Source organism: Triticum aestivum, chromosome 6D, assembly GCF_018294505.1.
Source record: "Triticum aestivum cultivar Chinese Spring chromosome 6D, IWGSC CS RefSeq v2.1, whole genome shotgun sequence".
NCBI classification, from domain to species: domain Eukaryota; kingdom Viridiplantae; phylum Streptophyta; class Magnoliopsida; order Poales; family Poaceae; genus Triticum; species Triticum aestivum.
This window is the reverse complement of record NC_057811.1, coordinates 81,189,983-81,211,013: the sequence shown is the minus strand read 5'-3', so window position 1 is coordinate 81,211,013 and position 21,031 is coordinate 81,189,983. Positions and strand designations below refer to the sequence as shown.

Below are 21,031 nucleotides of genomic sequence, written 5' to 3'. Positions count from 1 at the left end.
CCCCTCTTAGAGCGTTGCTAGTTGCAGGTTGTTCCATGTTGGGACATGATATTTTGGGATATCATAATATCTCTTATTTTAATTAATGCACATATATACTTGGTAATGGGTGGAAGGCTCGGCCTTTTGTCTGGTGTTTTGTTCCACTCATGCCACCCTAGTTTCCGTCATACCGGTGTTATGTTTGTTGATTTTGCGTCCCTAACACGATGAGGGTTTATGGGCCCCTCTTGACAATTCGCTCTGGTACCAACTTGCTATGCGCTTGAAATGCGATTGTGCCCCGATCATGAATTCATCACGTGATTAGGATAAAATTGCATCTTGGGCGCTACAAGTTGTGAGTGGTACAGAACTCTCATATGAAACGAAGCAACACAACAAGCACCCAGGTCGCTGGGAACATGAAAGAATTCAGATGTCGAATGCAGAATTGCAGATGGCATAAAAATTGGTCGCATCTTGCAAGAGAAGGTGGCAAACAGAGTACAATATACACGAGTGAAGTTGGAAAAATGGTACAAAGTACAAACACGGTGAGATTATTACTTCTGGACTAACCTAACCCTCTACTTTCCATGTTCCCATCTTTGGGGGGAGCAAAGACCTCCTATTCACCCCCCCCCCCCCCCCAGCTAAGTTCAGGCGATTTCGAAGTGTTTGCTTACTGGTGAGCAGACGAGAAACTGACGATCGCATGTTTTGCCGCCTCGATAATCTCTTCACAAATTTGTATCCAGCGTTATTCCTTTCCTTTTAGGCCTTCTGAATAACTCTGAGCTTTGCACTTCTACACCTTTGATTTAGTTTCTCTTCCTCTTGTGAAGGGGTTATCGGTCTTTTTGTCAGGACGGTGCCGTTAGTCCCTTGCACCCTCTGCTTGAACCATGGTTCGTCTTCATCATCAATATCAGCGCACGCCAAGTCTTCGTCGTCATCGTCTGCTTCATCCCCACTAATAAGCTCCAGGAATGTCTGCTTCACAATTCTGTCCTCTAAGCTGTGGAATGAGATTACAGCAAGACGGCCATCTGGTGCTAGGCAGTCAAAACACGAATGAAGTGCGTCTTCTAAAGTTTGGAGCTCATCATTAACTGCAATCCTAAGGGCTTGGAATACCCTTGTTGCAGTTTTAATCCAGCCTTGCCGTCCTGTACTTAATAAACTTGTTGTGAGATTCTTATTTAATTATCTCCGGCTTGAAAAAATAACAATCTTATTTTTTTTGTAGAGAAGTTATATATAAACTTAAGGACATTTACAAAGTAGTAAGCAGAAATTTGCATAAATCAAATGGTCCATAAGAAATCGTTATTTTCTTGTAAATTCCACAAAAGTTTATTGAGCAAAACAAATATATATATATATATATAAACTTCCATGGTGTTATCACAATCATAGAAGGAAACCTCAAAGTATTATCATAATCATAGCTTCATACATACCTCCTGAAATGGTGCACGTTCTTTGGATAAGTTTGACAAGCTCGCCAGTAGAGTGTAAACCCCCTGTTTTCCGTTCTTTAACAATTCGCCTCTGAAGGGATTGCCAATTGCTTTCCTCCCCATAATCACGGAGGATGCGCCCAACTTCAAGCTCAGGCCAAGAGTTCAAGATATCTTCTGCTGTTAAAGTTGCCTGTCTAATTTCAGCTATAGGTTAGAAGCAGTACACAACTGTAACACAAAACATATATCAAGGTGGAGTTGTACCATTTGGACATTACTAATTCACCAAGATTGACTCAAACATGAAGTAACACACACAAAAATAGTCATGGATATTTTGGACATGGCAAGTTCAATAGTTGGAACTCGTGCATGTAAATACAGACAAAATGAAACACAACAGAAATGAACTAAGTGCAACTGTCTTTTACAAATTCCTAGATAGACTCTGTGATTGGCATTATGAATACGAGTGCATCTAAATAATTGCAGCTCATGCTATCTGCCAATAAATTGATCCCTTTAGTAAGACAGACTAATATTAGATATAAGTTGTTTTAATCTTTAGTCATGCAAGTTTGCAACACTGCGTGATTGTAGTAAGTAGCAAAAAGAATATTGCATCCATAGATGGTGCATTCTGATAAGTAGAATAAAGAAATAACCAGTAAGGCTGTAAGTAAGACTAAATCAACACTGACCTTAGGGTCCATGCGCATGTCAAGTGGACCATCATTGAGCACACTAAATCCCCTATCTGACCTGTTAACCTACGCACAGCAGACCCAAAAATTTGGGTCAGCGAATGGGAAAATTAGCAGTCTTAGCATCAGTTTCATCACATTTTACTGATTTTTTACCTGCATGGATGACATGCCAAGGTCGATGAGGATACCGTCAACTCCAGACGAGCCATCCGCCAGGCTCTCGTCAACGCCACCAAGAACATGCTTGATGTACTTGAAATTCTTGACGTGAGTATAGGCGCGCAGTGTCCCTTGCAGAGCATCTTCTCCTCCTTCCTCAGTTGCCCTACTAGCAAGGAAAGCCTCGATGTGGCGCTGGCCAATCTCCAGCGCAGAGGGGTCGACGTCCATGCCAACGTGCAGCTCCATCTCCGGGTGCGCCTCCATCATCTGTCACCCCCAAGACGCATTCCATCAAACAGCTTATGGGCACAAATGAGCACGCAACACTGAAGCCGCAACGAGTAGAGGCATTCAATTCTACTGAACACGAATAGCTTGTTCCCACGACAAAGGAAAGGTAGATGCAAAAGGAAAGGGATTACGGACGGCGAGGGAGTGGCCGGCGGCACCGAGGGTGCAGTCGACGAAGGAGCGGAGAGGGAGCGGGCGGCGGAACGCGGCGAGGACCTCCCCGAGCAAGACAGGGACGTGGTGGGAGTGGGAGTGGCGGCGGTAGAGGCCGGGGTCGAAGGCGCCGGCGGAGCGGGTGCGCCGCTTGAGGTGCTCCTCCAGCTCCCGCCGCTGCGGCCGCCACATGGTGGTGTCCTTGGCCTTGTTCTTCGCCCTGGTCTTGCCGGTGGATTTGCACGAGACGGCATCGCGCTTGCGGCTGTGGGGAGCCGCCGCAACGGCGGCGAGCGGGCGCGCGCTGGCCGGCCGGAGGTGGAAGGGGACGAGGCGCCGCGCTGCCGTCGCCATCAGGAGTCACGAGCGCGCGAGGAACAGGATAAATAGCGTGCGCCGCAGGTTGACCGTCCGTCGTCTGATCACGGATGGACGGTTCAGATCGGTTCGGTGCCTAGTCAGAGCTTTTCAGATACAACAAACTCAGCTGGTTCGAATTCGTAGTCTATGGATACATATAACGGGATTACTGAATCCCAGTAGACTGAGACTTAACAAAGTCTCAGTTCATACTATAGTCGTTAGATATTATACGAAAATCCATGTAAAAATTTCTTTTAATTTTTTTCTTTTTTCTTTTTTATGTGTTCTGTCATTTGACTGAGATTTTAAGTTTGGTTCGACCGAGATCTAGCCACAACCCTATATATAATAGCAGGGCAGCTGCCAAGAAAACTGTTTTTAAAACATTTCAATCCAAAATAATACTCCAATAGTTACCTCTCTATATTTTTGTGGTCTCAGTTTGAGGCAGACCTGAACTTCAACCCCTTGTGTTGTAAGTATATAGCACGCAAGCAGTTGCCGCAAAACCAAAAGTTGTGTGGTGCAAGTGCCAAACCTCCAAGTGAAACTTCCTCCCTCCGCACTCCGCCTCTCACCCCGACAGCGACTCGATTTCGGCCGCCAACGACACTGTCGCCGGTCCACCGACCCGCCGCTTCGGATGGCCGCGACAGCCCCGCCGGCGCGCCTATTCAGGGTCCCCCGTTGCGTCGATTCGGGCCGATTTTGGTCCGTCGCCGGACAGTCGTTGCTGACCACGCGAACACCACAACCGAGCCGAGCCACTTCTGCTTCGGATGGTGTCTATGAGGCCCTCTCAATGCGATTTGCACCCGATGCGGTGACCACCTCGGCTCCGATGAGCAACCAGATGGTTTCATCCTCGAGGTGTTCAATGAATTGCCTAGAAGGTCAAAATTTTCCTTCTCGCTTTTTTGTTGTGGACAAATGAGTAGATTGTAATAAAAACTAGTGTATTGTAGATGAGTTCATTTGAATCCTCTTTTGTGGGATGATTCCTCGTCTGAAGAGGAATGTGACATGACTGAAGAGGAGGACACTGCTTTGATCTTGATGATGCACAAGAATAAGAGGTCGAAGCATGATGGTTTGTTTTCGTCCATGAGTCGATTCGGAGGGATAGGCAAGATGCTCACGATAGACTGATGAGCAACTATTCTGCTCCAAATCAGATGTAGCCAGGGCGATACTTTTGACACCGGTTTAGGATGTCTCCATATTTGTTATTTTTATATTGCAAACTGTGTGAAGCAACATAATCGGTCTTTGAGCAAAGGAGGAATTGCACCGGAAATCTTGGACATAACACTATCCAGAAGGTGATTGTCGCATCGTGCATGATCGCACATGGTGTTCCGGCAAATTTCATTGATGGTAACTTGGCAATGGTAGAGAGCACTTCAATTTTTTACGTCAAACAATGAGATCCCCCAATGCTCAAGACATGGCGAGGCTTTTGGGGATGAACAAACCCTGCAGGTTTCCAGGTATGCTTGGTTCCATTGATTGCATGAACTGTAAGTGCAATAACTTCCCAACAACACGGCATGGACAGTTCAAATGACACAAGGAGGTTGCCACCATCCTTCATGAAGCCATGGGAATCAGGAGACATGAATTTGGCATGCATACTTTTGGATGCATGGATCTTGCAATGACATCAATGTGCTTCAGCGGTCACCTCTCTTTGCAAAGTTAGTCAATGGGGAACCACCATAGGTGGAATTCCAAGCAAATGGTCGCACGTACAACATGGGCTACTACCTTGCGGATGGGATATATCCGAAGTGGGCTACTTTTGTGAAGCCAATTTCAGGCCCCCAAGGTAAGAAAGAACTCTACTTTCATAATGCTCAAGGGTCTGCTAGGAAAGACGTGGAGAGAGCTTTTCATATTTTGCAAACCTAGTTTGCTATTGTGCGAGGACCGGCTAGCTTTTGGGATCAAATCCCTCCGTTCCTTTTTACTCCGCGTATAAAATCTGTGTCAGGTCAAACTTTATAAAGTTTGACCAAATTATATTAAAAAATATCATCATCTAGAATACTAAATCTACATTATATGAAACTAAATTCCATAATGAATCTAATGATATTGATTTGGTATTGTGAATGTTGATACATTTTTCTATAAGTTTGGTCAAATTACAGATCTTTGACTTTAGATAAAACTTATATGCAAATTAAAAAGAAACGAAGGGTGTACATCATCACAGCTTGCGTGATCATGCACAACATGGTCACTGTGAATGAGCACTAGAAAGATTTTGATTGGGTTATACCTTCTATGTACTCATGGGGTAACTGGTACGACCACATAGAAGGGAAGACCGAATCCGATGTTTTCTGAGGTGTCCATGACATTTGAGATTCCGATGAGCATGAAGATCTTCAAAAGATCCCGTTGAGGAGTGGTGGGCATGGCATGGGCAACAAGACCAATAGTTGTATCTCATGTTTCATGTCATGTGTGATGAACTTCGTTGTTATGTGTGATGAACTATTTGTGTTGAATTTGATGTTCTAGATCGATGAAGTATATAATAATTTGATGTTGTGAACTGATGAATTTGATTTTACTAGTAAATGTGTACGTGCAATGCACGTTGATATTAGGAAGAAACTAATTGCACACTGATATTAGCTAGGATATCACTTTCGTGTTAATTACATGATAAGCACATATATTGATATTTGGTATGATATTTACACGCTAAACATATTGCGTGTTCACCATTGAATTTGAACCAATCTAGATTGTTGGATTAACATGGTTTGATGATCGAGATTAATTGAATTTGCCCCGTTGGGTCCTTCTATATTGGTATATAGATGTCTGTAATACTTACGTTTCATTTGTTTTAGATTCATTTGATATTATTTGTTGTAATATATATGCAATTGGAATTTTCTACTCCCTTTGTTCCTAGATATATGTCCTTTTAGAGATTTCAATATAGACTACACGGGGAGTAAGATGAGTGAATCTACACCTTTTTTTGCGATGGAGTGAATCTACACTCTAAAATATGTCTATACATCCGTATGTAGTTCATATATAAATCTCTAAAAAGACTTATATTCGGAGTATTGTACATCATCGGTTGGAGAAGAAGTATTTTGGTGCCATATTTTACGTCATCTGTTGGAGAAACATAATTTCCAATGCTCTTAAAATTCTTTTGTTACCTTCAAACTGCTTTTGAGTGCCCTATTTTGTAACTCATAAACGCGTTTCCGTGCTCAGGCTACATGAAGCTTTTTTTTTTAGAAAAAAATCAAAAATAATGTTTCACTGATTCAAAAATTCTGGAAACAAATCAACAGTATCGTACGGATGTATACTCCGTGTGTCTACATATTTTCATGGCAAAATACATTGACACGCAAGCTACAAAAAGAAAAATTGGTGATTTTGACCACATTCACTATATAAAACCAACGATTTTCACTTTTTGTGTGGTTCGCAAATCAAAGACATATAGTGTATATCCATGTCAATGTGGATTTTGTTTAAGAATTTTTTAAACTTTGAACTATAACTTTTGAATATTTCAAATAAAGGGCTACATGTTGAGCACCAAAACGCTACACTCTACATGACTGCATATAGCTAACCAAGCACAACACTTCACTGGAAAAGAAAGCAAGCACGGCGCTATTTGCAAATATTTGTAAGACCAATTTGGATGCTTGGGATGGCAAAATTTCAGACAAATCGCCGTACAGATTTCTGCACAGCTCTAATTTTCGTCATGGCACAAGAATCCCCACATTCAAAATTTCCAATGTGACGATGATCCGACTGGACAAATCAAGATCATGCATTACCTTGCAAGAAAGGAGGGGCAAAGAAAGACGCAGGATTTACTTTCCTTTATACTTTCAAAATAAAGACTTGTCCTACAAAATGGGAGGGGGACATAAATAAACAGAACCATGTCCAGTGCCCATCCCTCTACCTTCTTTCTCCCTACTATACCCCTCCTGACCGAGGCGACAAGAAACCAGAACGGAGGGGGGAACAAAACAGCAGCAGCTACAACCATTGTTTTTCAACAATAGAGGATCCAGAGACCTATTATACATGAAGGTCGACGACGGAGCAGGCAAGCAGCAAAAACAAGATTAGTCCAACTAGTACAGGTCAAACGAAAGAATCACCACACCCAAGGGGCCGGGCCGGTTCCTATCGACGACATCAGCGGCAGTCAGCAGGGCGCAAACAGTTACCACCTACTGTGGTGCGCTGCGCCCTTCACCCTTCCTTTGGAGAATGGCAGGCTTCCGAGCCCCTATGTTAATCGTCGGCGAAGAATGGCCAGCGTCTTCTTCCATCTTCCAGGACAATCAGTCGACCTGGATCCTCCAATTCAACGATCCCAAGTTTCGACTTGGTGTGGGGGATGAGAGGACTGAGACCCTGCACACTTTCCTAATCTTCTTTCGACGACGGTATACCTGTACAGATGCAACTAATCATGTTGTAGCAACCTCTGCTGCTCTCTGTCTCATCATCTCATTAACAGCAGCCCTCCTCCGGGAATCGGACTGCTGTTGCAGCCTTCTAAGATGCTCTTTGAGATCCCTGTATGGTTACCAGAGGTAACAGTCAGATGTTACTCCAGAGACGATTGAAATACTGTATGCATAAGCACAGGGGTGGTGGGGGGTTAGCGGGACAAATGAGAGATGCGCCAACACACCTGCACCGCGGTACACTGCATCCTGAATCTCTGCAAGCTCGGGCATGGAGCTGAAGCATGTACCACATTTTCTTGCACAGGGCACACCCTCCGGAAGCACGCGTCTTGCACTGCATCCCATGCCGAAATAGTCCCTTGACTTTACGGCAGTTAGGATATTGGCAGCTGCCAGAGCGGCATGTCGAGGCATGTACCAGAAGATCGAGCATTTTCCTTAGCTGCAGGATGATGGTAAAAGGAAAATCAATGGTGGAACTATTTAACAAAAGGATTGTAGTGGAGCACATGACTTATACACAATAACTACTTTACATATTGCAGCCTCGAAAAGCAAAGATGCACATGTTGACTGTTTCCACAATATTATAATGAACAAATGAGAATGCTGGAAGAATATTTATGTCTTCCAATTTGTAAGGCTCTGGCTTATTATTACAGTGATTAAATGCCTGCCAATTGCTCCCTCCGTTCGTAAATATAAAAAAGAATGGTATTTAAGCTAGACTGCTGTCAAGTTTTTTTAATGAAAATAAACAGAAAGTCACAACTTCAACAATCGCAGGTTAGGAACAATTTTACTAGTGGAAATCATCTGAAGGGGCTTACCTGTTGAACACGCATTTGCCGGGCTTCCTTGTTTTGGGCATCACGGTCTGCAACTGATGGATGGTTTGTCAACTTGTGAGGATGATTGACTGCTCCTTTTTGGTAACAACCATTGCACACGTCAAAATCTGGACAAATTTCACACCGCCAGCCTTGACCAGTTTCAATATCATGGCTACAGACATTGCATGTAGTGACAAACGCTGGTGCAGTGGGATTATGTAGGTGATACAACACCATCATTGACGAATGCTTAGCACGGCGAAGGGTGTCATATTGGTAATGGTTCCCTTGACAAAGACTGAGAAATGCCTGCCTGGTGTCAAAAAACTCACTTTCCAGAATATCGTCTCTATCCTTTGTCTCTTCAGGCACCCCAACAATGTCAACCTAAGACATCAAGTTATATGTTACTAACTTTCTCTTTCTCTAAAGAGAAAAATGAGTCTTGTTTACTTACTGGATGGAGCTTATGTGTGTCTCTACTATTACTCGGATGCCTCTCCCTATCGTCAAGCTGTTGTTCTGCACTGTAACACCTGCAACAGGAAAATACTAAATTCACGAAGAGAACTTTAAAAGGGCTAAAAGGTTTGTCTAACATGGCAAGCTGTGTAACTACAAACAATTCATGCCAAGGATAACTCTTATATACACAATTTTCAAGCACATGTAGTTATTTTCATAACAATCTCGGCAGTCAGCTGGGTTATTAAGGTGTCACCTCACCCCGAGCTAGGCCGGTGATGCCATGGTTGGGGTGGATACCAGGCCCCCTTGCTTTTCCAGGGGAAGATTAAGCGGTCATCTGGGGTTCCCAAGAGTCACCCCGGTTCATTGCAAGTCACCTTGGGTCTGGAGAGATTGACTCCTTCGGGGTCCTGGTTTCATGGCTTGCACAATGACCGCTGCTGAGCCTTTGCTCCTAAGCCACACGTTTGATGAGACGGCACCTCTCCATGAGAGGCCTGATAGGATCAAGGAGGGTGGGGGGAGGAGATATGGCCACCGGGGATTGGCAAGGAGTAGAAGCCAATGGCAGTGGAAAGTTTTTGTGGGTGCCAAGAGAAACAGATTTGCAGATCTGCCTTGTTTTCTCGTTTCCTGGTCTGTTGGGTATCTTGATGATATGGATACAATTTGTTGCAACAGAAAGAACAGGGATCATGCATGGCGTCAACAACGAGATGTGTAGGGATACAGTAGTTTGTGTGTGTACACAAAGCGTCCTTAGGCACATATTTGTTAAATGTTACAACTTAAACTGCTGCTTTATAAAATAAATATAATTTCCATGCAAGTGCCTTGATTTGAGGCACCTGGCCCTGAGAAAGGGCAATAATGCAAAACTTGTTGGTACATACAGATCGCTTTCATTTCAACTGTGATTACATATACTCCCTCCGTTCCTAAATATTCCCTCTGTCTCAAGCTTAGTACAAACTTTGTACTAACTTTAGTACAAAGTTGAGACACTTATTTTGGGACGGAGGGAGTATAAGTCTCTTTAGAAATTTCAATACGGACTACATACGGATGTATATAGACGTACTACAAAGCATGGACACGGCTGCAAGTGCCGAACTGCCGTTCTGATACGGCAGGATACGGGGATACGGCGGGATACGCCGGGATACACGAACTTTGCAGTATCCCCCGAATTTCGATTTTGAAAAAAGAAAAAAACATAGGGATACGCTGGGACACGTGCGGGATACGTTTGGGACACGGCCTGGCCCAAAACAGCCTCGGACCAACCCAGTATACCTAACCTATTTGGAGGAACTCCCGCACGCTCTCGTCTCAAGGACGAAGTGCTCCCTCCCAGCCTCCCCGCGCCGCCAGCCTCCTGGATCGAAGCCGCCGCCGCCTTGACTCGAAGCCGCCGCCGCCGGCGGCGCCTGGATTCGACCGGCGACCGCTGGTGCTACCCCCAGCCTCGCAGGTAACCCAGCAGCCTCTCCCCTCTCCTCTTTCCTCAACCTCTTCCTCTTTTATCCTTCAGATTTGCTTGTGCTGCTGGAGGTTGCTTGCTGGCTGCTGCTTGCTTGAGCTGCCGCTTATGCTGGTGGTGCTGCTGCTTCTCATGCTTGCATTGTCTTCCAATTATGTCTTGTCTTCTAATCTTCTGTACTGTCTGTGTTTGATGTGTTTTGCAAGATAGATGCAGCTTGCAATGACAACATGACATGGGGGGATGAGGATCAATCAATCATCACTTGATAAAAGAGACACCAAATGGGGCAATATCCTCTATTATGATCTCTTTCTCATTAATTTTCTGTCTTAATTGTATATTATATGGCATATTTTTATTTTATTTTATATATACTCGACGTATCCCCGAATGGCTGTTTTTGAAAAATGCCGTATCCCGTATCCCCGTATGCGTATCCCCGTCTTTCCGTCCCCGTGTCCGTGCTTTTTAGTAGACGTATTTTAGAGTGTGGATTCACTCATTTTGCTTCGTATGTAGTCTATTGGAATCAAAAAAGACTTATATTTAGGAACGGAGGGAATAGTATATAAGTACATGTGGCCTCTATAGCACAGGTGTCAAATTGTTTATGAAATTGACTTACTTGTCACAGATGTAAAAACTTCTGCATTGATGGCAGACCCAGCGTTTTCCAGACGACATAAGGATACAACAGTGACTACAAGAATACTGCAAATGAACCATAATAAAATCTTCCTTCATTGGATAAATGGTTTCCCCAAGCTGCATATATCAAAATCGAATTCATGAGAAAGATGTCATCCAACTGAAACAAACAAGTACAATTTCACAAACACAAAAGAGGGGGCTCCGAGAGATCTAGTATTACAATTACCAGAGCATAAGCTTACCTTCTGCATCAGCATAGCGTCCTTGGAAGCATTTCCACTGAGATCAGTGTGGCCAGCAGCTTTAAGAGCTCTTTTTGTAATAATTTTCTTTGTCTTACTCTTCTTCTGAAGCTTTCGGTCATCTTCTTCTTGACGCAGTTGATTAATCATATCTTCCGCAGCTCCAGGCCAATAATCTCCATCAAAGTAAGGCAAACGAGAAGCGGTAACTTTAGCCTTGCACTCTCCCATGGTAATGAAGAAATGGTCATACAGATTTGTAAGCTCAACAACAATCTCCTCCTTAGTAGCTTTTCGAAGCATGGCTAAGTACCTGAGTGTGAAGACATCAGAAATCATGCAACCAGGAATTCATTGTAAGCAGAGTAACATATGTGTCAATCAATGGTCTTACCACTCCCGCAGTTTGTCAGATTTTGGAGTCTTCTGAATCTCAGGATGGCAATATAAAATGTAATCTTCACCTTTCAAAGGTGGGCAAGCCCATATATAACAGCTTGTGAATCCACGCTGCTTGCAGTATTCAAGATATCCTATCTGTACACATAGATAACTGGAGTAAGATTGTAGGAAAATGCTAGCTTAAAGAGGAAGGCATCACATCTAATAGTTTCATACGGGAATTTTCTGACCAGACTGGCAAGAGAAAATATTCACAACTGTGATTAAAATTCAGCATACAGCAACTTACCAGAATTTCATGGTAGACGAATGTACGCAAGGCCTCTCCAGTGGCTGCTTTAATCTCAGGTCTGAAGTATTTCACAGAATCCAGGTATGACAAATAAACTCGACGTTGGTTCGGGTAAGCGCAGTCAGCACCAAATTCTTGAACATACATTCCAAATAAGCACACTTCTACGCCTTCTATTTTCTGGAACAAAAGAACAGCCTGCCAAACAATCACAGGAACAGAATCATGGATATCAGAGTCTGTTGTCAGCATAATTTATACTTTAGGTACAACTTCCTACCTTGGACTTGTAAGGGAACTCTGTCGGGTAATTATCTTCTTGAAAAATTTCCAAAAAGCGTGGTTTAACTTCAACCTTCTTATCCACCGATGAAACAACTCTGACCACAAGACCTTCTGCTCCGGCGACCTAACAAATATGGAACAGTTAGACTTTAAAAGTGATGGAGGGAACATTTCTATCAAAATAGTTCATAATGATGCCAAAATGAATGGTATCTGGTGTAGTCCAAATTACAGGAAGTGAAGTTAAACCACTTCCTTGTTGATTTTTCCAGCCATCGTCCAAAAAAGTAGCACATAAATTATCAAGATATAGAACATACTTCAAGTAAAAAAGTTAAGTAAAGCGCATATACGCTTCGGGTCTCTGAACTGCCAAAAAGATCAATCCTAGTTGATTTTTCAAGCCATCCATCATTTTGTAGCCCATTTTTTTGTTGCTGTGCTTTTCATTGGGTCGTAAACAATCAGCAACAAGTTTGCACTATATGACCGCATTTGAAACTTTAAATATAAATACAATTTGGTACTCCCTCCGTCCCATAATATAAAAGCGTTTTTGACACTACACTAGTGTAAAAAACGCTCTTATATTATGGGACGGAGGGAGTATATTTTTCATGTAAGCCTTTAATATATACTTGAAGCTTCCGAGCAATTAATGGGCAATTTCATACTATTAATCGATTCTCCAAAATGGCACACCTCATTACATACCAGGTTGATGGAAAACTATTAATTAAATAAACTGCTAGTTCATCCTGGTTGATGGAAAAGGTTGCAATGGGGTCTGAAAAAAAAATTAAACAGGCATTTTGTTTTCTGTTTTTCCGGGCAATCATTATAGTAGGCTGCAATTATTTGCATGGTATTTTTTTAAGGATTTACATGGTGGGTAGGCACTTAGATAACACTTTCAGGTAGCATATTTTTGTGACATAAGGTAATATACTACCAAAGTACGTTGAGGTCCCATATAACATACTTCAAGTACGCATGCACTTCCAACAAGACTTAGTTTCACTAACCTCATCAACACTACAATTTGAATTATTCGCCCGACTCTGTCTCTCCCACTTAAGCCGTTTAAAAAGCCGCTCTTCTATATGATCGCTAAGAACAGTTCTTGGCAGATCACTTGCTCCAAGAACAGCACTCTGTGGTAGAGGCATGCGCAGCCCACACTTCACTTCATTACTATAGCAATTCGGGCAAGTATACTCTGCTTGTCCTCCATCATTTCTTCTGCCATTAAACAGAGCACATATCTGATGCTGCCAGCATTCACATTTGTCACACTGAACCCACTGTGGAACACATCATTCAGAAAGATTAGTACAAATCAAGCATAACCAAAATTGTAGTTATACAACCACCAGAACAGAGGTATGGAACTTACCCATTCTTCAGTTTCCTCATCATTTCTTTTCTTCTCAAATCGGGCCTTCAAAAAATTCTGTCCTTCAACCTCAATGGTGTCACCACGGGACTCATTGTAACATGGAATACAGAAAAAGTGGCGGGTGTCACCAGAACCAACAGTATAGTATGGTGCATTTCGCTTTATCCGAGCACCACAAGGGGAGCAATATATGGGTGGAGGTTCAAAAGTGAGTTTTTCCACTTTGCAGAGCTGGCATGAATTTTCATTTTCGGAAGACACCAGCAGTTGATTCTTTTCAGCTTTAGCCTTGCTCTGTCAAATGGCAAGACATGTAAAATTGTTCCTTCTAAAAACACATATTAGGGTTACAGTACAAGTTTTCATCATGACAACTGCATGATGAGATTAAGAGTACTTGCACAAAAACACACATACACAAAAAAGAACATGCAACATTTATCTCATGAAGATAAGGGTTTTTTTTCTTTTGGTTCGACATAGTTCAACTTCTAGTAATTAAAGTTTGGTAAAGCGACAGCGCAGTAATTTTTGTGCAAGCTTACGTAGTAGTTAGACATTATGTGCAGAAGTGAAGGAGGGAAATATTTTTTCACCCATTGGAAATACAAACAAACAGTAAGCTTTCTGATGTTTCCGTGTGTAAATGAGGACATTAAAGCACATATTACACATTTCATGAAAATTAAAGGCTTTCTACTCATCTCCATATTTACTTGACAACTGTTCTGGTAATTCCGGGAAAAAAATACCCAATGTTAAAGCAGTTTATTAAGTAAAAGACATACCTGGCCCACCCACAGCCTTAGACTCTCTATATGTGCATTGATTTGTTCTGGAGTGAACAACTCGGTCAATGAAACACCTTTTATTTTTGGTTTTCCTGATTTCAGTGCTGTGGCCTCTGTTGAATCATTTGTTTCATTCTTAACCTCATGAACATTTTCACTTGCCCCTTTGTCAACCGGCAAGATTTCTTGCTTGACATGAGACTTCATCTCATTTGAAACAGTAGGAATGACATTGTGCCTCGCTGTAGGCACATTTCCATCAGCACCATAACCCATCTTTACGGGCTTCTGCAGAGGTCGCATGTCAGCCTTTACATCCAACTCTCTTTTCATGTATGCCGTCTTTTTATTCTGCTCAAGCAGCTCGGGATGTGATTCCTGTAGTACAAACCCTGGGTTCACCTGAGGATTGGAGGCTCTAAGTATTTCATGCTCTGGAACATTGGGTGACGCGGGCTGCATCTTCAAACGTTTTGGAACAGATGGCTGACCATCAAAGGATTCAACAGACACTGGGTCAATGTCCATTATATCACTGTCTACCCCATTCATGATTCTTTGAGTCATATTCTGTTGAGCAACTTTTCTAGGCTCAGGGACTTTTTGCTTACTTGCATGTTCAGCTGAGAGGCGCAAAAATTTCTTTACATTACTACATACAGGACACTGCTCATCAACACAAGTCTTATAATGCTCAATTAACATTCTTGACTTACTGCACTTCTTCTGTGGACAATCTTTTCTTTGGCAGTTGTCCAAATGCTTCACAAAATCCTGCAGCTGAACACAACGAGGTAATTTACAACTACCAAGAGGAGAAGAACATCCTTTTGCATGAAACAGCAACAGTAACCACCTCATCTGACGGAGGTAATTGATATTTCCAGTGGGCTGTTCCAATCCTCCAGCGGGGAGCTTTGGCAGTGCAGGGTCAACTGAGGTCACAGTGCAACCAGAAACACGCCAGTCAGATGAAAATGGCTGCTGTGCTCCGTCCTGGGCCATTGCTCTCTGACAAAAGTCATCCTGCATTTGCTTTTCAAGAGATAAATTGCTACTGATAGGAACCTTTTCCATTGTTTGAGGCCGCCATTGGTGCTGCTGCATTTGCTCTGTCTGTGTTCCTTTCAAAACATAACTGACATCATTCGAGCTAACATCAAGCTGCTGATTAGGGTGCAACAATGGCTGAGAATCGTGAGAACCAGAAGCACTGAAATTTTGAGATCCAGAAAGATGTCCAAACACCTGCGCACCTTTGACGTTATCGTGAGCACTTCTTTGCTGGTATTGACCCTGGAAATTTGGAAGTGCAGGAGGTTCAGTAGCTTGTGAAGATGTTAGTTCGGTGTGTGGCAAAGTTCCCTGTTCTGACACTTGCATAGAATGGCTGGAATTCAGTTGAGACTGTTTAAAGGAATTGCTCCTCAGCATAGCCTGCTGATGCTGTGAATTTGGTATCTGTTGATTGAGATGATATTGGTTTTGCACAAACTGGGAACTTGGCTGCACCTGATGTTGCTGCATTGAAAGCTGCTGTCGGAGTAGTTGTTCATGAGACAACTGAGATGGCTGGAAATTGAGTTTTTCTGACTGATCCAAAACCTCAGTTTTTATCTGTGGCTGCCCTTGAATGGATTGCATGTTTAGCTGATTGCTAAGCAGCATGGAATTCATTCTTGATCTAGACTGCAAGTTTGCAGCACCCATGTTCTGATTATTTGCTGTTGCTAAAGCAGAAGAACCAGTACCGTAGAAACTTCCTGAACCACCCATGTCAACTGATGCTGCACAACAAAAAACGGCACAATTTAGTTTGTCATCGTAAAGAGGGTACGATATGAATTTTGCATTTTCGCTATGCATGACTGTGCACGTGTGTCTGTCAATACGGAAACTCACATCATTGGTACTACGGTGGAAACAATAACACTTTCACCCTCCATAGGTTCAAGGACTCTAGCAAACACATTAATTATAAAGCCAGTGACTCCAATAGCAAGGAACTAAAGTAAGGCTTTGTGTTACTTTTTAGCTGTTCCCTAACAACAATGCTCTAACAAAGTTAGTTTGTACAAATGACTTGGATAATTAGAAATTGAACATATTGCAAACGAATAATAAACCCATCACTAGCTTTTGTTATACACCCTTCATGAACATGACTTCAAGATTATGGCACAAGCCACGATGATAAGGCAATAAAAGATAGGACACGTCAGCACACATACTTGATATTCTCTGTGTTGGATGCTGATTGAACTGTTGCTGCAAAGGTCTGGGCGAACTTCCAAAAGAGGACATGTTCATATATCCTTCTGGTGCTGCATTTCTATTTGTAATTTGCGTGTTTGACCCATGCAATCCCATTCCACCATTCACATGTCCATCTGATAAACCAAATGCAGAAGAATTCTCCAGCATGCTTGAATGTATTCCAGAATTACTGTGTCCCCCAATATGCTGTATTTGATGGCTACTCTGGTTGCTTTGAAATTGCTTCTGCTGCTGCATATGTGGTGTCATAGCTGACTCACCATTGAAATATCCAGTTCCATTTGAATAGTCAGAATTAGTAGGTACATTTTGTTGATTACTGAATCCAGGAGTTGGGATCATATGAGTTACTTGTCGCTGAATACCCACTGGACCCATCGTAGATGGGACACTATTTGTGGTCGAATTTAGTGGGGCACTGGTAGTTAGATGCTGGTAGCCGTTAGACATTGTACCTGTAAGGAGCAATTAAAAATAAGTAGAGCCATGTAAAATGAACCAGCAAAAAATGAGAACAAACAGTGGCAGGCAACCACATATGCTTCAGCTTCTCACAAATAATCTTCCAATTATAAACAACAGAGACCTCGAAAGAAATGCCCCAATTGGGTCATGGATATATAAGCTATTTGTGGATGTTCTTTTTAAATACAAGCTATTAAGCAAGACTCCCAAAAGATGTGGTGTTTTTCTACCACATAGATTGAATTTTGCCGAATATACTGCTGGGCATTGGATACTTAGGCTAGAAACCCTACAGCATGGCTACAAGGGAATTTCAAGTTAAGGTACAACACAGCCCTAATGATATGAGCAGAAGCTAAGTTAATCTATCCATACCAGGCATCGAGGTACCCATGTTGGCATTCTGAGGAACCATGCCTGCACCAGATGAGGAAAGACCCATATTGTCTGTTCCATAAGACATTCTAGAATTTCCACTTGCACCTTGTGTGATACCAGGTGTTGGAATCATTGTGCTATAACCAGAGGAAGATGCCATCTGCCTTGACATTTGTTGGTTTTGTTGATTTAGTTGGTTCTGAGCACTCAAGGTCTTGATAGCAAACTGCAATTGTGGCCCCACTGGTTGCCTCATCATATTGTAGTACTCATTCTGCTCAAACAGCCAAAATGATGGAACTGTGAGATCAAATTTTGCTAGATCCAAACAAGAAGTAAAAAAGAAAAAGGAAATAGAGAAATATACCCTGCTTGGGAATTTTCTAAACAAGATTTCCTCTAGCCGCTTTGCGAGTTCCGGCAGCCTCCGCCTCCAGTCAGCAGATGTCTGCTTCCTTCCTATATACTCATATCTGCCAATTTACGAACAAGTATCAGGCTTAAAAGACATGCCATTACTTTCTATCAGATTCGAACCATCAGCCATGGCGGCGAACCTAAAATTTTAGTCGGGAAGGTGATTCAACTGCGCCCCAGTGCCAAGATTTATATGCGGGCTCTTGTGAATTAAGGAAAGTCATAAACTTTGGTTGCGTGAGAAAGTGTGATCACCTTTATAATTTTGGGAACGAAATACATATTCGCCGTATAAACGTTGATAAGGATAGGCCGCATTAACGCAGTACAATTAATTAACACCCGCGCTAGCGCCTACTAAATATACATAACCCAGCACCGAAAGAAGTTTTTTTTTCCTTTCCTTAGAGCAGGCACTGAAAGAAGTTTGCAGTGTGGAGTGCTTACATCTTGTCACGCATATTGGAGCGCATGAGCGCAAACTGTTGATCGACCCCCGGGGCAACAAGGCCCACGCCATCCTGCATCTGCTGGTGCTGGTGCTGGGGCAGGGGCATGCCGTCAGCGCCGACGACACCGCTGCCACCGCCAACAACCTGATTCATCTGCGCCCCCTGCCCGGACATCTGCCCGGACAGGTGCGCCGCCTGCCCCACATTCATTGTCGCTGGCAACCGCGCCTCAGACAAGCGCGGGCGACGTCATTCCAGCGCTGTGTGGCGTGGCGCCGAGCAAGCTGAAAGAAGCGGCAGCCCCTCCCGAGGCGGGCACACGCGGCCTGCGGAAACCCTTCAAAAGCTGCAATATTTCTTCCTGCTGGAGGGTCGGTCAGCGAGAATTTAACCACCTAGCCCTCTCTGAATCAGGCACAAAACCCAGCCCAATTTTTCAGCATACGGAGCGCACTGTATACCAGACAGCAGCAGTGGACAGAGCGGCAGCGAGGAGCAGGCGCGACCGCGAGCGATCAGGACCCGCGCGGGGCGGACGGAAGCACCCGCGGGAACGAGGCACGGGGCCGGGCCGGCGAATTGGGGCAACCCCGCCCGAAACCCTAGAATCGCGGGGAGGGCTAGCGACGCCGCGAGGGGACCCCGCCTCCACGGCAAACGGCGATTGGGGGCCGGCCGGGGCCGCGGGGGCGGAATCCGTACGACGGCGAGCGGGGCGGCGGCGCGGGGGATTGGGGATTTGGGATTTGGGGGACGGGGAATTGTCGACGCGGGGGGAGGGCTCGAGGAGGAGGAAGGGAAGGGGAGGGAGGAGTGGGACGTCGACCAATCGCGGATCTGCGCGGACTCGTGGGGAGGGAGGGCGGTCGCTGCGGGGTGGGCCCGGGCCGCGGCGGCGCAGGGCGGATGATCTGGTCTGGTGTGGTGTGGCGAAAACGGCAAGGCGCACCGGTATATGCTGCTGGTGCGCGTGCGTGCGGCGCGAGTGAGGAGGGCAGGCCCAGTCCAGTCAGCAGCTGCAGCGGCAGCGCAGCGGCTCGAGCGGGTTTTTTTTTTTTGCCGCACGTGCGCCAATGCTGATGCTGGCGAGGGAGAGACCACACACAGGCCCCTATTGGGAAATGGGAAGGGGGGCTCCCGGTTCTTGCATTTGGGCTGGAAAGACGGGGGTCTTTTTGCAGGAGGTCCGGTTTGGGGAAGTGACGGTGGGGGTGGTGGGGGTGAAGTGGATTTTGGTTGTGTGGATGGGTTGTGTCTTTTAAAATTTATTTATTTTGTTTTGGGATTGGATCTCTGGTGCGAAACAAAAACGCTGGACGGACGAACTTCACGTTTGTGGAGACTTGGGCATCGAGGTCTTATTAGATGTGATTGCGTTGCCAACGTGATGTGCGATACAAGTCATGCGGCTCTTTTCGTGTCCGGCTATGTTTCGTGCTAGTATGGAAAAGAAGATTGCCGTGTATCGTGGTGTCAAGGATGCGTGTACGCTGGGAATGAAACTGCCCCCGCCTTTTTTTGTATTTTCTGCCCAAAAGAAGCTGCGGTTTAGCGTTTAGCGGGTTCACTATCAATCACGTATGTCTATCTCTATCTCTTTCTCTCCCTGGCTGAAAAGGCGTTGACTTCTGTAGGGGAGTCCTATTTGCGGAAGTGATGGCAGCGTGGACCTAAGTGAATGTTGGTGTGTAGAAGTTGTATCTTTTCAATTTAATATGGGATTAGATCTTCAATGCGGAAAAAGTATAATAAATTGGACGAATGTGAGTTCACAGCAGGATATGTGAAGACATGGGGATCAGGATCTTATTAGATGTGGTTGCATTGTCAACGTGATGTGCAATGCATATCATGTGATTCTTTTCGTGTCCGGTTACGTTTCGTGCTATTATGGACCAGGAGGTTGTCGTGTATCATGGTGTCAAGGATGCGTGTAGGGGGGGTGAAACAGTCCCGCCTTTTTTTGTATTTTCTGCGCAAAAGAAGTCGCGGTTTAGCGTTTAGCAGGTCCACTATCAATCTCGTATGTCTATCTCTATCTCTCTCTCTCTCTCCCTGGCTGAAAAGGCGTGGACTTCTGTAGGGGGCTCCTATTTTGCGGAAGTGATGGCCACGTGGACCAAAGTGAATGTTGGTGTCTAGAAGTTGTATCTTTTCAATTTAATATGGGATTTAGATCTTCAATGAGGAAAAAAGATAATAAATTGGACGAATGTGAGTTTACAACAGGATATGTGAAGACACGGGCATCAGGATCTTACTAGATGTGGTTGCGCATTGTCAACGTAACATGCAATGCATATCAGGTGATTCTTTTCGTGTCCGGTTACGTTTCGTGCTAGTATGGACAAGGAGGTTGCCATGTATCGTGGTGTCAAGGATGCGTGCCGGGGGGAGAAACCGTCCCCTTTTTGTAACTTTATGCCGAAAGAAGCCGCGGTTTAGCGTTTAGCGGGTTCACTATCAATCCCATATGTCTACCTCTACCTCTCTCCCTGGCCGAAAAGGTGTGTACTTTTGTAGGGGGTCCTATTTGTGGAAGATGGCAACATGGACTGAAGTGAATTTTAGTGTGTAGAAGTTGT

The 21,031-nt window shown here is 44.1% G+C and overlaps 2 protein-coding genes across 3 annotated transcripts; both read right to left on the bottom strand.

Annotated features, from left to right (window-relative positions):
* Positions 1–440: 440 nt before the first annotated feature.
* On the bottom strand, positions 441–3,139 carry LOC123143697 (ribosomal RNA small subunit methyltransferase H). Its single transcript, XM_044562653.1, has 5 exons — positions 2,744–3,139; positions 2,309–2,584; positions 2,150–2,218; positions 1,446–1,638; positions 441–1,151 (listed from the first exon to the last, which is right to left on the bottom strand). Exons 1-5 carry the CDS (start codon positions 3,113–3,115, stop codon positions 757–759), a joined length of 1,305 nt encoding a protein of 434 aa, XP_044418588.1. The 5' UTR covers positions 3,116–3,139; the 3' UTR covers positions 441–756.
* Positions 3,140–6,983: 3,844 nt separating this feature from the next.
* Positions 6,984–19,257, bottom strand: LOC123143696 (probable histone acetyltransferase HAC-like 1). 2 transcript variants are annotated; one of them, XM_044562652.1, is made up of 16 exons: positions 18,442–19,256; positions 17,945–18,050; positions 17,575–17,851; positions 16,689–17,189; positions 14,455–16,244; positions 13,664–13,960; positions 13,293–13,571; positions 12,263–12,391; positions 11,980–12,180; positions 11,683–11,825; positions 11,289–11,601; positions 11,021–11,160; positions 8,899–8,977; positions 8,439–8,828; positions 7,833–8,050; positions 6,984–7,714 (listed from the first exon to the last, which is right to left on the bottom strand). In XM_044562652.1, the coding sequence occupies exons 1-16, from the start codon at positions 18,654–18,656 to the stop codon at positions 7,606–7,608; spliced, it is 5,187 nt and encodes a 1,728-aa protein (XP_044418587.1). In that variant the 5' UTR covers positions 18,657–19,256; the 3' UTR covers positions 6,984–7,605. The 2 variants fall into 2 exon arrangements, with proteins under 2 accessions (XP_044418587.1, XP_044418586.1); XM_044562651.1 differs by having other exon boundaries at positions 17,575–18,050; positions 18,442–19,257.
* Between the last annotated feature and the right edge of the window lie 1,774 nt (positions 19,258–21,031).

Excerpts from the sequence above, each read along its gene's own strand:
- LOC123143697 (XM_044562653.1), bottom strand. The coding sequence starts at position 3,115 with ATGGCGACGGCAGCGCGGCGCCTCGTCCCCTTCCACCTCCGGCCGGCC. Across the intron at positions 2,585-2,743 it reads CCGCCGGCCACTCCCTCGCC|ATGATGGAGGCGCACCCGGA; the intron begins GTCCGTAATCCC and ends TGGGGGTGACAG. Across the intron at positions 1,152-1,445 it reads AACGTGCACCATTTCAGGAG|GACGGCAAGGCTGGATTAAA; the intron begins GTATGTATGAAG and ends TATTAAGTACAG.
- LOC123143696 (XM_044562651.1), bottom strand. The coding sequence starts at position 18,656 with ATGAATGTGGGGCAGGCGGCGCACCTGTCCGGGCAGATGTCCGGGCAG. Across the intron at positions 13,572-13,663 it reads ATGAGGAAACTGAAGAATGG|TGGGTTCAGTGTGACAAATG; the intron begins GTAAGTTCCATA and ends TGTGTTCCACAG. Across the intron at positions 12,392-13,292 it reads CAAATTGTAGTGTTGATGAG|GTCGCCGGAGCAGAAGGTCT; the intron begins GTTAGTGAAACT and ends CATATTTGTTAG.